This window comes from Belonocnema kinseyi, chromosome 8 (genome assembly GCF_010883055.1).
Source record: "Belonocnema kinseyi isolate 2016_QV_RU_SX_M_011 chromosome 8, B_treatae_v1, whole genome shotgun sequence".
In the NCBI taxonomy this organism is placed as follows: domain Eukaryota; kingdom Metazoa; phylum Arthropoda; class Insecta; order Hymenoptera; family Cynipidae; genus Belonocnema; species Belonocnema kinseyi.
The window spans coordinates 95,596,358-95,611,149 of NC_046664.1; the positions used below are offsets into that span (position 1 = coordinate 95,596,358).

A 14,792-nucleotide genomic window follows, 5' to 3' on the forward strand; every position below is an offset into this window, starting at 1 on the left:
CACTCGCACACTTTTCCATGTATAAGAAGAGGATAACAGCGCACCTGCGCACTCAAATCTAAGATCTTCCTGTAATGTGCGTATCACTTACGGTAATGTTTCTATTGCCAAGCGGGGGGACGGAGTTAGGTCTCCTTATCATGATCTAACAAATACATGGTCTAGCCACTTGAGGGTCCTGTTTCGTTCAAGTAACGGAACCGCTTAATTCCACCATTTTGTTAGTTTGACCGCGCAGTTTGAGTTTGACGCGTAAGACTGTACGGCGAACTGTTATAGGAAAATCAGTATGAAGGAAGACATATTATGAGAATATTAAAAGAATGAATTCAAAAAGAACTTGCAATGGATATATTAGAACATTGGTAAGGAAAAAAAATTATATTTAGACCAGAATGTAAGTTTGTAAATATTACTGAATGAGAAGGATTAAAAGTATATAAAATTTTTGATATTTGAGATAAGGAATTTCAGTTCAAATATCTCCGTTTATCAGTGAATGAAAAATTCTCAGGTAGATAATTCTTTCAGAAATATATATGTAAAAGTGACAAAGGTTTTTAATAGAATTACGCGGGTCCGTAAATTTTACAGAAAAGTTTGTTAGATCTGTATTTGATCTGGATAGAAAGTAAGAACTATTATTCTTACATTAATTAGACAATAATTTGTCATATGGTACAATTTGGACATCCTTCTGAATTTACATATAAAACGTATGTGTAAATGTATGCAATATTATAGGGGTTTGCCAACATTTATTGTAATTTTGAACAGTCTGCTAAGAGCAAGAGAGATTTTTAATCTTATACAATGTGATTTCATATTATATCTAAAAAGTGGAAAGGCAAGAGGGGGTAACTGACAAAATGAAAATTGTGCCTGACAGTAAAACAAATAAAACATAATAATTATAATTTTTTATGTCATGGGTAGTGCAGGTTGGCCGTTTTAATCAAAGAAAAAAATTCCCGGTCATTTCCCGGTTTTTTCCCGGTTCGCTAACATTTTTCACAGCCAATGAAATTTAAAAAATCAAACTATGTTCTAAACATTTTTCCAGATAAAGTGATAAAAAATAAACAACACTTTAAAGCATTCAAAATGGAACCCTTGAATTCTAAGCTTTTAAAATTGAAATTTAAACATTTTAAATTCAAAAATTGTGTATTCAAATAGTTTAATGATTGAGATTAGTTTCAAAAAGATAAAACCGCGTTAACATTTTTAATAGTATAAATTAAAGAATCAAGCAATGAACTTTAAAAGTTTAGGAAATTATGTTATTTTAAGTAATTTTAAGATAGACACCTTAAAAGTTGAAAAATAATTTTTTTAACTTAACGTTTCTTAAATTAGAAGTTGAATTATTTTTAGTTTAAATAGTCTAGGCATCTTTCAAATGCTTTAAAATTTCATTCCAAAATCTTGAAAAATCTAGAAGTGGGTTCAAATTTTTCCAAATTCAAAATCATTTTTGAATTTTTTATTAGAACTTTTAAATATATTTTAAAATGAATTATTGCATTTTTTTAACTTTCAAAAAATCCTGCAAATTTGAAATTTTCCTGAAATTTGCATTTAGGAAGTTTTGAAGAGATTTAAAAAATGATCAAAGAAGAACATGGAAGATTTTAAGGATTTTATTTAATTTGCTGAATTTTCAAAAATTGTAGGAAAATTTCAATTAATATTAAAATATATTTAAGAAGTTCCGAAAAAAATGTTAACACACTTCGTTTAATTTACTTGAAATAATTTCAAGTTTTTATATAATTTTGAATCTTTTTACAACTTCTTCGTATCTCTTCAAATTACTCAAATTTTTTTACAAGAAATAAGTGTTCAATTCTTATTTATGCGTCAAAATTAAACAATTTCACTTATAAATTAAACGCTTTTTAAATAGAACAATTAAAATTGTAACGCCAAAAGACCAAATTTCTTCGAAAATCTAAAGATTCAAAGCTTTCTAAGTAAAAAAATTCAAAATTAAGTTTCAAATTGTTTTCTTTTAAATATTAGGTTTCAATTTACTCGTCTTAAATAAACAGTGAAATATTGCTAAATATTAAATACTTATTCTTTTTCTACATTTAAATTAAATGGGATAAAAATGAAATAATTTAGACTCACAATATTTTAAATTTAATAAAAACCTTTAATTATGACTGTATTATTATGGATTTATTTTTAAATTGAAAATAGTAAAACGCACGTTAACATTTTTTAGTAGCTGAACAAATGAATAAATGTGTTTATTAAGTTTAATATAAAAAAATGATATAAAGGAATACCTGAAACTCTGAATGACAAATATATCATTGGTAAATCATGAAAATTTTTATTTAAGAATAAAATTATCGCAATAAATGATATATTGATTTCAATTCTTATCAATACATTCGGATTGAAACAGTTACAATCTGGGAATTCTCATATTTTGAACGGATCTAGAATTGTTTGGTCAAATCAATTATTGTTCAGATTTCTGCACTTAGAATACAGATCAATTTTCAAAATAATTTATTTATTTATATTTACAGTTGATAAAATAAAACTGTTTGTTATCAAAAATTTTGAACATCAAATGCTTTTAATTTTTAATTGTTTAGATCCTCAAAACTGCACTTTAATTATTTTAAAAACTGTTAAAATCGAACATGGATAGATTTTTCTTCTGAAAATTCGTAAAATTCTCGGTTTCCAGGTTCGGCGGCCACCCTGCTGTTTATAAAAAGATCTTCGATTTAAAAAACTTCTAATTTTTAATTTTTTAACCTTTAAAACAGCATTTAAAATAATTTAAATAAAAATATATGCTGAAAAATTAAAAGTCTAAAATGGAAAATTTTCAATTGAAAGATTTGCGAATGAAGCATTATAAACTAAATGATATAAGAATTTATAAATATCTCAATTTAGGAGATTATTGTACTGTCATTTCCCGGTTTTCCTTAGTCCTATAAAATTCCCAATCATTTTCCATGTTTCCCACTTGAATTCAACTTCATTTTATTTGACACAAATATGTCACTTTTTGTCCGCAGAAACAGGTTATGTAACACAGAACCTAAAATAATAGTTAATCCATATTTTCCTTTAGCGATCTTCAACATTATTATAATACATTTTATTGGGATTCAAATATTTCTACGCCTCAAAAGTACAAGAAATTTTTATTCTTACATTTTCAAATCCCTTATGTTTGCCGCCTTACTTATGCAAGATGGAGAAATTAAGCGGTGGGTCCTTATTGGTGCGGCTTTTTTTACTTGCGCGTGGCTAGACCATGTACTTATTAGATCATGCTCCTTATTATTCCTTCGTGCGTCAAGCCGTCAAACGGGTCAAACCAAACTGAAACTTTTGTTTGATATATAGTGATAGTTTCTTTGTTATCTAGCAAAGTTTTTCCAAAATAAATAGTAATCGCGACAATAAGATATGAATAGTATAAATCAAAGTGTTCGTCTTCTTAGTGGCTGTGATATGCCACTCGTTGGAAGTAAGAAATTGAAATTAAGCTTCGGTTTTTTAGGAAATTCAGGCCCATAACCTCACTTTTCAAGACTTGCACAAAAAACCTATATTTCTCATTACTTCTACAATTAACTAATTATTTGATCACTTCGAAGAAATATTGTTAATGCCTTCATGCTTCATTTAAATGTACAATTCAATGTTTTGTAAAAATATTTTTAGTTGGAACCTATAAAGTACGGAGCAGTGATATTTTCAGAGTTCTCGATGAAAGTTTGAACAGTGGATTCCGTGCAATTGGTACGCGCGAAATTAATTAACAATTTTGTTGAATATAAAGTTTTAAATAACACCAAATATTACAGTTTTTACGTTATATTATTTTTCTTTAGACACTGCGGCTGTGTACAAAAATGAGGAAGCAATAGGGACTGCTTTAAAATCGTTGCTTCCGAAATACAATCTTAAAAGGGAGGACCTTTTTATTACTACAAAGCTTTGTAAGTGGAAATAAGTAATTATTCAGAATATTTTGCAACATTTACTACATATTTTTAATCCTGGCTTGTTTTTTCTACGAGGTACGGAATGTCCTAAAAACATCTTCAATCTCTAAAATATTGTCCGCTTTAACAAATTTCTTGATTTAAATTTTAAATCATAAGAAATTTAACAAAAGCTCTTGTTTTGGTTGTGCCTATGGCATATATACTGGTTCATTTCAGAATAAATAGTCTGGACATGGTTGCTACGCAGTTAAAAAAACTTTTCATATTTACATATAATGTTCCTGAATATCCGCAGAGTTGAATTCGACTAGTTATAAGAGTTAATGATTGTTTCCCTTTCTAAAAATTATTTTTAGATGGTGTGCACTGCATAACAAAATTCTGTTATTTTAGGCGAACAATTTAATCAAACCAAAATTATATAATCATTTACTGCTTCTTTAAAATGTGAAATTTTGAGGTTTTCAACTTGATAATTCTGCTTCATTATTAGTTAAAGATAATGATATTCAACTTTATTCTAAAGATATGTCCGTCATATTAATTATTTCAATCAAAATTTGAACGATTGCGTATACCTCTATGTATAGGACAGGCTGTTGAAAATCATGAGTGGTTAAATTCTATGTTTTCTTCATTGAATATATGGTTTATATTTTAAACTAGGAAAAACCATCCTGCAGTAGATAGAAACAAATTCAACAGTATTTAACGGCTTCAGTTTTCAAAATGAAAGAAATGTCTTTGTTTCTAAGTAAAGCTTCCATCTTATTCAATTGAATATTGTTATAGCAAAATGTATAATGAAATTAGTAAATTAGCTCTATTAAATATTTTTATTAGATCAGTCAAGGGTATAATTTTGGCACTTCTACCCATCAAAAAGATAATCTTTTCTGATATTGCTCTTGGGCATTAGAGAATACTCATTTCTCTATAATTATAATTTATCATTAGTATACTTACAATTAAATTCAGTGTATTGAGTAAATAATAGTTGAAATTATCATCATTTTACAAAAGTCATTAAAGGTTAAAAGTGAAAAATTGTTACATGTCTTAGTCCTCAAAATCATTTCATTTCGAACTGACTCCTAAGCACAGATAAAATTTCTTGGGCTTTTTAATAACTATAAATTTACATTATTTTTGGATGAATTAAAACCATTAAACACAGTTTTTAAATTAGTAAGAAATGGTTAAGAACTATTTAACGAAACAATAAAATGAAAATAATAATTATTTAATAAGAAGGTATTAAAGAAATACAATTTTGTCCCATGCATTTGGGACCATTGTTTTCCTCTTAGCACTTGACGAAGTGAAGTTCGCTGGCAATGAAGTGAAAATGCCTAACATAAAGTCCTGAAATATTCATCGATAATAAAGAAAGAATGCTTTGTGTTAATAAATACTGTTCATTAAACTTTAAACTTTGATTCTAATGCAAAAACTTTGCACAAAACTTTTTCATTTAGATAAAAAGCGTGAATAATGAGGAGGCGCAATTTTTTTTGGGTTAAAAATTATTTGTTGCTCTTGAGCATTCACTATAATATTTGAATGAAACTTGTTCAGCAAATATAGTATCCTTGCTGAAATGTTATGCTAAAAAATTGTAATTATTTTCCAGTTATTATCATTATCTACTTTAGGGTGGTTTACCCCAGCCTCCTGTCACCAAGAGTTGAAAATGGCCCATGTGTTAAAAACGTTCATGCGGCAGCGCCAGTAGTAACTTTGTTCTAGGCGTTTTGTCGGTATGACAACAACTTTAATGAATTATTTAATTAAAATTATGGAAAATTTATGTTACCAATAATTTGCGATGAAAAAAATCGTTTAATTGCATATTTTTACTCATCTCGTTGAAATAAAAAAATTTTCATATTGTGCAAAACTTATGTGTCAATTATATTCAGTGAAAAAAAATATTGCGATCTTCAAATAAATTGTGTTGACTTTAAACTGTTTCTAAATATTGTTATAACAACTGCAATAAATTGTTTTATGAATATTAATTTAAAAATTTGGAAAATAATTTACTATCAACTTGCACTTTGTCCAAGAAATTCGTGTAATCAGCATTGTATAAAAAAACAACACGCTTATACCCCATTATTTCTGTTCAATATAAAAAAAATCTTGATAAATTTACAGTCTGAAAGGCTCAAAACTTAATCATAAAGCAAAAAAAATGGAAAAATTCCCTTTTTATAATTAAAAAAGCACAAAATTTCACATTTATGACACTTTCCCCATGCATTTGAATAATCTTCGGCCTAAAAGTATAGTCAGTGTCGTCCTCGGCCGCGGTCATCATTTCCGTCACTTTTATTTGAGAGAGCCACCGCCTTGGGCCCAACTGCTCTGAAACCGTGGACCAGGTTTTTGTTTTTCCTGAGCTTTTTTTCAAGTTCTTCCTACGTGCATTCCTTTTCCAATATCTTATCGGCACTTTTAGGGATACCCTGTTATCAATTAAGGTTTTTCCGGAGTCTTCTTCTTGTAGTATTTCGATGGATTTCTGAAGTTCGTCTTCTATAGTAAGTAATGCGCGTTTTCTTCTTTTAGTTTCTCTGTCATATTTAATTTCTGGTTCATCTAGTTTGCGTCCGAGATCAGGAATTTCTGTTCTCAATTTGGCACCTTCTAACAAAAATATTTTCCACTCTCTTGCTCTGGCTAATGCAGTCGATGTCGCTTCTTCTCTGATGGCCCTCTGCTTCAACTTCCCGTTCCCTGTCCAAGTTTTCTGCCTTCCCTAATAATATGAAATTGAACTGTGGTTTGGATTCACTTGGGTCCTCTGTTTCTGTCACTGGTCCTTCAGGATGGCTCTTTTTTTTTTTTTTTTTTTTTTTTTTTTTTTTTTTTTTTTTTTTTTGAATTTTTGTTCTTTCTTACTCCCGACAAAAACTTTCGAAGCTTTCAGCATTTTTGTTTTCTTTTTCCTTTGCCTGTTCTGCATTACTCAGTCTCCCTATCTTTCTGTCTGTCAGTTTGGATTTCTCTGCGAGTGAAGCCGCCGCTGGTGTCGATTCGCGAGAGCCTGTATCTTGATCAATTAGTTTGTTAGGATCCTTCCTGCCCAGTGGCGCACCCTCGCGGCTTCCTTTCTTAATTATTATAATTATATATTAAAATTCAACTCTGCGAACATTCACGTCAAGACGATGTGTTCTCGAATGAACCTATTGTATTTATATCAGCTCCAAGTGATAATGGTAATCCAGAGGGAATACGAAAGGCAGTCGAAACTTCGTTAAACGCATTAGGAACAACATACGTGGATTTATATTTGATTCATTGGCCCGGTGCATCAAAAATTCCCGAAAATTCATCTGATAACTCCGAGCTACGGAGTGTAACTTGGAAAACATTGGTCGATTTACATAAGCAGGGTCTTTTGAAGTCCATAGGTGTTTCAAATTACAATATTATTCATCTCCAGCAGTTAGTTGCTAACTGTGATGACGTCAAACCTTCTGTCAATCAAGTAAGTTTGAAAATTGGCGACAAGTCAATTACGGGAATTTCCATTTACCTACAGTAATCATTCAAACATGTAAGATTTCCTTGTAAAACTTTATAGGTAGAATGTCATCCTCATTATCGACAGGACGATTTACTGAAATACTGCACACAAGAAGGCATTCACCTTCAAGCTTATTCTTCCTTAGGAAGTAGTGACAATGATGCACTTTTAAACGATCCCGTTGTTCGGCAAGTTTCATCAACTCTTAACGTCTCGCCTGCAAGGTTACTTTTAAAATGGGCATTGCAAAGAGGAATTGGTAAGACTAGTATCTTTGATATTTTACATGTTTAACTAACTTCCAAAGTTTAAGAAATTCATTTCAGAATCAAATTTTAATTCCCCTTAAGAGTGGTGGATAATGCAACTTAGAATTTTTGGTTTGATATTTACGGCACTGTTTCAGCACTGAATGGCAAGCAGAATCCCGAGAAATTATGCACACTTATCGCGCCGTTTAACTGTTGAGATCTGCTATAATTATATTTCTTCTTTTCGGAAAATTTTATTTTTACTCAAAACAATAATCTCCTCAACACAAACATCGGTCGTTCATAATTTTATTGACCTCAGGAGCACGCTAGACCGCTGATATTTTGTGAATTTTCTTTCTTTTATTTTACAAATATGAAAGCAAATATATATGGAAGCAGTGCCGTAAATATTAAACAAAACAATTCCAAGTTGGAATACCTGTTTCAAATTTAACCACGAAGTCATTGAAAAAAAAAACTATCAAATTTCGAACAAACACTCTTAATTTTTTCCATTCGAATTACAAACCAAAAAAAGAAGAACGAAAACGATGATTTGCCTTTTTCTTTTCGGTATATGAATATCAGAATCATTTAAATTGGAGATTTCTATTATAAAATCCAAGATATTTAATCAAGTTACTTGTGGTGTGATTCTCCTTTTTAACAAAAAAGGACGTGCGGCATGGTAAACAAAAAATTAAGTCAAATTGCTTCGCAAATTCCTTCAATTGCCGAACCTAACTATAATTTTGTTGTGACAATAAAAACTTCGATAATCATAATTAATTGAATTTATAAAAGTAAAGAGCTATTGTGGAATTATTTGAGTGCATAATTATTACTTTCTGGTAGTTAAAAAGTATTTCTTGTTCATTGGTATTCGAATTAATATATATTATGCCTGAAAATTTCCCTGTTGAAATGGGAAATGTGGTGTATTTTTAGATCTTTAAGGCCATTTGAGCGTAACCTCAAAAAAAAATTTTACATTTTTTTCAAATCCAACTTGTGTTCGCGCAAAACACAATATCGAGATAAAATTTGGGTAATTAAATGAGAAGCACTAAAAAACGTTTGCCTAATCTTAAATTTGTATACTTATGAAAAAAACACACAAAAATTGGTTTAAAAAATATCTTTTTTATAATTGTAAACATTTAGGACCACACAAACATTTCTTAGTGCTTCTTATTTAATTTCCTAAATTTTCAATTTGATATCGCGTTGAGTGTGAACGTAATTTGGGTTTGACAAAAGGTAAACAAATTTTTAAAGTTACGCTTACATGGTCTTAATATTATTTGTAATTAGAAGCAAACTATGCGTAGTATGTGTCGTTTCGTCAGGAAAATTGGAATATAATTAGGATTTAAACAAATTAAATCAAAATAGTTTAGCTTAATATACTAAAAAAGAAGTAAAATAATTTAGTTCATTTAGTACTTTTGTTCTTCCATATTGGGTCGAATTTTGAAAACTATTCAATTTATGGCAAAAAGGATAAAAATCCATACAATTATCGGAAATTCATTGAAAATGGAATCAATAATGACTCCTTCAGAAAAAAATGAAAAAAGTGATGTGGCTTATAAAAATCTTGAGAAGCGTCAAAAAGCAGTAGAGCATAAAACTTCGTTTGAAACATTATTATTGTATTGTGCTGTCTGGGCACAATATATTTATTTATCACGACTTTGATTGATTTAAATTTTTTATTTCGAAAGTACTGGAAGTTAGAGAGAATTTATGGAAATATTTGACAATAAAAAACAAAAAGAAGTAATTATAGATCTAAAAACTGATTCTGAGAAATTAAATAGTGTTTATGATAGTATGTATGTTTAACAATGAGATTGCATTTTTTTTAAATAGATACATTTTTTAATTTAACTTGAATTATGTGGGTATTCTTAACTATTTCTTTTTATTAGTTGATGTTAGTGAGTGTCGACCATGTAAAAAATTCAAATAATAGATCTTAATTGTCAGTATACTGGTCCAATACCAGTGTACCGACAATTTAAGATCTATTATTTTTATTTCTTTTTATTGTCTTGAAAAGATTTTGAATGAAGACCGAAACGTTGCTAATTTGTTTATGAATGTTTTTTTATTGTATATTAAAAAGAAAGACCAGAGAAAAAAAGAAAAAGGGTATTTTGAGGCTACCTTACTTTTCTTTCCTCATTATTTAGTGTTTTTTTTTTTAAATTAAAATTGTAATGGAAAAATTTCTGTGGGCGCTAGTAAGACTATACCATCATTTGAAGCATACGAAGAATAGACATAAAAAACAAAACTCACGAGTGAAATAGACATAGCAACAGACAAATTGAAACATGTTAATAAAAGATTCTATTTTTAAATAATATTATGCACCGAAAATTAACTTTGAATAGTTATTAACTAAATTTTAATATTAATTTTCCTGTTGGAAATTCCTACATAGAATCCTACATAGGAACTTTTCAAGAACCTGTACATGATCCTATGATGGATCATATGTGGGTTCTGACGTATGACTCTTTCAAAGAAAAGCGACAACGATTTTATGTAAGTTCCTGTACAGTATGTGTGATTCGAGTTCGTCGGATAAGTGGCTAGAAATTTCAGAATACCTATATTGTCTAGCCTCGATGGCTGCGCGTGTTTGCGCACTTTTAGTTTATGTTTAGAAACTGTCGACTCGGCAGTTCGAGGGTTCGAATCCTCAGAGTTGTGCGAATTTATAAATAAATATAAATTCAATCGCACAAATAAAATTTTTCCCGGCACATATTTCTGTACAGGAACCTTTGTAATATCCTGTGTCATTTTATATATACATGAAATTATTCCTGTATAGGTTCCTGTATAAGAAACTCTAAAGTACCTGGCTCAGATCATATGTCAGCCATTTGATGATGGCGAGGAAACTATACAGGATTCTTGTCGCTTTTCCTTGAAGGAGTCATACGTTAGAACCCACATAGGTACCCTCATAGGATCATGTACAGGTTCTTGCAAAGTTCTTATGTAGGATTCTGTATGGATTCTATATAGGAGTTCTCAACAGAGTTGTTACTCATGCTTATAATGTATAAGGTACGTACCTTAAATATGATCTTATCTCCGGTACAGGTGAAATATACTAGTTGTAAGGTTTATGACTTTATAACTTTATTACAATCCAGTGTAAGTATTTAAAAAGATATTTACATATTAAACTTTTGCTGCTTTCATTATAAATAATTATTATGCAAGTTTTTATTCGTTGAAGAAGAAAAATATTTACAAATTTTACAGGAATTCGCATTTAAAAATTAACACATGAAAACTTATCACCCGGAATATATTCTTCATTTACTTCTTTTTTTATCGCTGCAAGGAGGGTTTGAGAATTTTTCACTTAAGCTCAAGCATTCTTTTTATTAGGAAAAATATTATAGTTTAAATTGTTCATAACACCAATAAGACAGTAAGTGTACCGCATTTTCAAAATCGTATCTTTATTGCTTTTATGGATAATTTTATCATTTTAATTCATATGTCGTATATTATTATTAATATTATTGTATGAAGAAAGAGTATAGATAACAGCTAAATAAAAATAAGCAGAACCCTACAGATATTAAAGTTGACATTATTTATAATACCAATAAGAGAGTAAGTGCAATTGTTTAGATGAAGCATTTCGTTATTTTAATAATTAAAACCTTCTATATTCATAATATTATTATATGAAGAAAGAATATTAATAGACTGAATAGACTTAAGCAGGCTTAACCGGAAATCATCAGTCTATACACCAGATAAGTGGTGTTTGCTAATTAGACAAGAGAATATTTTTTATTTTGCAAACTAGTAGAAATTCAAAATTGGAAGTATGATAGTAAAAATAAGGACACATTTGAGAAAAATATCAAAGAAGGCAGCATGCGCGGACAAGCGACTAGTGAAGTAAAGTTTAGATATGTATTTTTATGACCCATGCATGATTTCAGCCGTTTTTGACGCCTATGAAGTGAGGTTAAAGCTCTGATTTTTAATCTCTAGAGAGTAAAAAGTGACGTTAAAGGTGAATAATGAAAGTTATATACCTGTCAACTCGCATTTTACGATAATCAGCCCACTCACCGTAATAACTGTAAGGAAATTTTGATTGCAGATAAGAGAATATTGCCGTCATTTATAGAACGTTACCATCTGTAATTGATCAAATTACCAAAAATGTCCGAAAATGTATAGACATTTGAAGATTGAATTTTGGGCCATTTATCTTTAGTTTCTATAAATTACCTGTAATATTAGCATGCATTACCAAAAATGTCTGGAAATTTATAAAAATGTTTAAAACTGAATTTTGGATAATTTATGGTAAGTTAACACATTTACCTGTAAAATTGCCATAATTTTTCTGAAATTTGTAGAATTTTTTAATTGAATTTGGGACAATTTCTGTTTTGTTACCACAAATTTCCGAAAATTTATAAAAATGTTTAAAATTTAATTTGGTTAATTTATGCTGAGTTACCATATTTACCTTTAAAATTACCATAAAATTCCAGACATTTATAGACATAATATATATTTCATAAATTTCCGGAAATTTATAAAAATGATTAAAATTTAATTTTGGGTTGTTTATGGCAAGTTACCATATTTACCTGTAAAATGACCACAAATTTCCAGAAATTTATAGGCATTTTAAATTGAATTTTAGCCAATTTATGGTAAATTACCATAAATTACCCTTAAAATCACCGTAAATCATGCTTCCTTTATTCGCAGTCTAATGTGGGCTGAGATCATAACTGTATTTCGAGAAATGTCTGAAATCATCCATTTGTTATAAAAAGTATCGAATGCGTTAAGGAGGAGAGGGACTTTTTCTTTCCCTAGGTACATAGTATACTATTAAATGAAATTGAAATGCCTGTCCAAAGTTCTAATCGCAATTACTATTCTCTACCGATAGAAAGTCTCAGAATATTTTCTGGCGAAAAAGCCTGTCCGTTTCAGGCTATTTGCAGTCTCGATTTGAATGATTTCGTCTCTAGAGATATTCTGAGAGATTTGGGTCCTTTAAAGAGAGACGACGGTCATATGATGGTGCTATTGTATTCGTCACGTACCGGGCGGGCAGTTATTTACAGTAGTAGTTAAATTTCTCTTTAAAATAGAAGTCCTTTTTATTAACTGATGAATTTTCTCATTACACATATTTTATAATTATAACTTTATATTAATATACTAGTTTGGAGTTGAATTAAAACATTGTTGTCTTTTTGGTGTATCTCATTAAATGTACGAAATACGTTATATTCATTCCAATCTTAAACATCTAAAAAAAGATGGATATCTGAAATAATCGAAACCCGTACATTCCGAATTATTATGTTTTAGGTTGTAAACTTCGAAATAAAAAAATCTATTTCTAAATTTTAATCCGAAAACTTAACAAAGGACTATTAATGAGTTTCGGCTATTCTATTGAGATAATTTCTCCGCTTGTTATTATTTTATGGTCGAATTCTTATTTCTATTTCGGAAAGGATATTTTTAAGCCTTCAGACCATTTAAGCGAGCTACCTGGATCTTTAAAAATATCTACCTGAGTACCTGCGGAGAATATTTTTTGAAGCTTCATTGAGCCAGAGAATCTTCAGTGAATATTCAGAGACTTCTATCTGCAGGGTTCTGCTTATTTTTATTTAGCTGTTGTTTAAATGCGAATTCCTGTAAAATTTGTAAATATTTTACTTTTTTGACGAATAAAAACTTGCATAATAATTTATTTATAATGAAAGCAGTAAAAGTTTAATATGTAAATATCTTTTTAGATACTTAATAGATACTTAATCAACTTGACATTCCACCTGTATCAGAGATATGTTCATATTTAAGGTATAAATTAATATTAAATGTTAGTTAATAACTATTAAAGGTTTATTTTCGGCGCACAATATTATTTAAAAGTAAAATCTTCTATTAACATGTTTAAATGTTAGCGCATCTATTCTAAAACTATTTCTTCCGTATTTTAATTATAAAAAAACAATTGCTATGTCTTTTTAACGCGACAAACTGGCGATATGTATTTTAAATGTAGAAATCTGTTGCTACATCTGAGCATTTCACTCGTGAGTCACGTCTTTTCTATTGGGAATGGTGGTCTACCATTTCGTCACATGGTGCCGAAAAATGGAACTAGAAATTGTAGGTACAATTTTTAACATGTATTTTAATTTGTGCATAAGTGTTTTTACGATTATTTTGTAAAGTATAAAACAATGATTGAATACTAAAAACAAATAGTTTTAGATAGAATTTCCATCTTGTACAGTGAAAAAACGCATTTTTGTAAAATAGGTTTTTTAAAAAAATACAATTGTTTCATTATTTCATGTAAGTTTCAATGCATTTTAAGCTTAAATAAACTTATTTAATGTATGTATTGACAAATCTTATCCATATTATGTCAAAAATACGAATAATAGACGACTGGAATTTAAATAATAATTCTAACCTAACTTTTAGATCAGATTTTTAAATAGTAAATATTTCATGTTTTATTTTTGCTTCAAAATAAGTCCATTTAAGTTTATGATTCTTTGAAAATCACAATAAAGAGAACAATAATTGTTTTTTTTTGTTTATAAAAATATTTCTGTCAAAAAGTGTAGTCTTTCACTGTACAATATGTAACTTACATCTAAAACACTTTGTTTCCGATAAAGACTTATTTTTATTATCCAATAAATACTTTAAACTGTACAAAAAAATGGTTAAAACACTTTTATGTACAAATTAAGGGCATGTGACACAGCTAAATACCTATATTACTGACCACAGTTTTTCAGTTCACTGAATGTTTTTTTGAACCTCAGAACTTTTTTTTAAATAAAATATCGAGCTCAAACATTGGAAAATGTATTAGAGTACAATAAAGTACGTTTAGGTACTGCATTTTGGTAGGAACTTCACTGAAAATTATTTCATCTTTTTTCTGAACCTCAACATTTT

General features: G+C 29.0%; 1 protein-coding gene across 1 annotated transcript in view; it reads left to right on the forward strand.

Annotated features, from left to right (window-relative positions):
* Positions 1-3,347: 3,347 nt before the first annotated feature.
* The window catches only part of LOC117177702 (uncharacterized oxidoreductase YtbE-like), a 12,130-nt gene continuing 685 nt past the window's right edge, over positions 3,348-14,792 (forward strand). Inside the window, exons 1-5 of the mRNA XM_033368576.1 lie at positions 3,348-3,508; positions 3,706-3,783; positions 3,876-3,983; positions 7,205-7,491; positions 7,588-7,789. Of these exons, the coding sequence (XP_033224467.1) occupies positions 3,448-3,508; positions 3,706-3,783; positions 3,876-3,983; positions 7,205-7,491; positions 7,588-7,789 (736 nt within the window). The 5' untranslated portion in view covers positions 3,348-3,447. The remainder of the gene's footprint in view (positions 3,509-3,705; positions 3,784-3,875; positions 3,984-7,204; positions 7,492-7,587; positions 7,790-14,792) is intronic.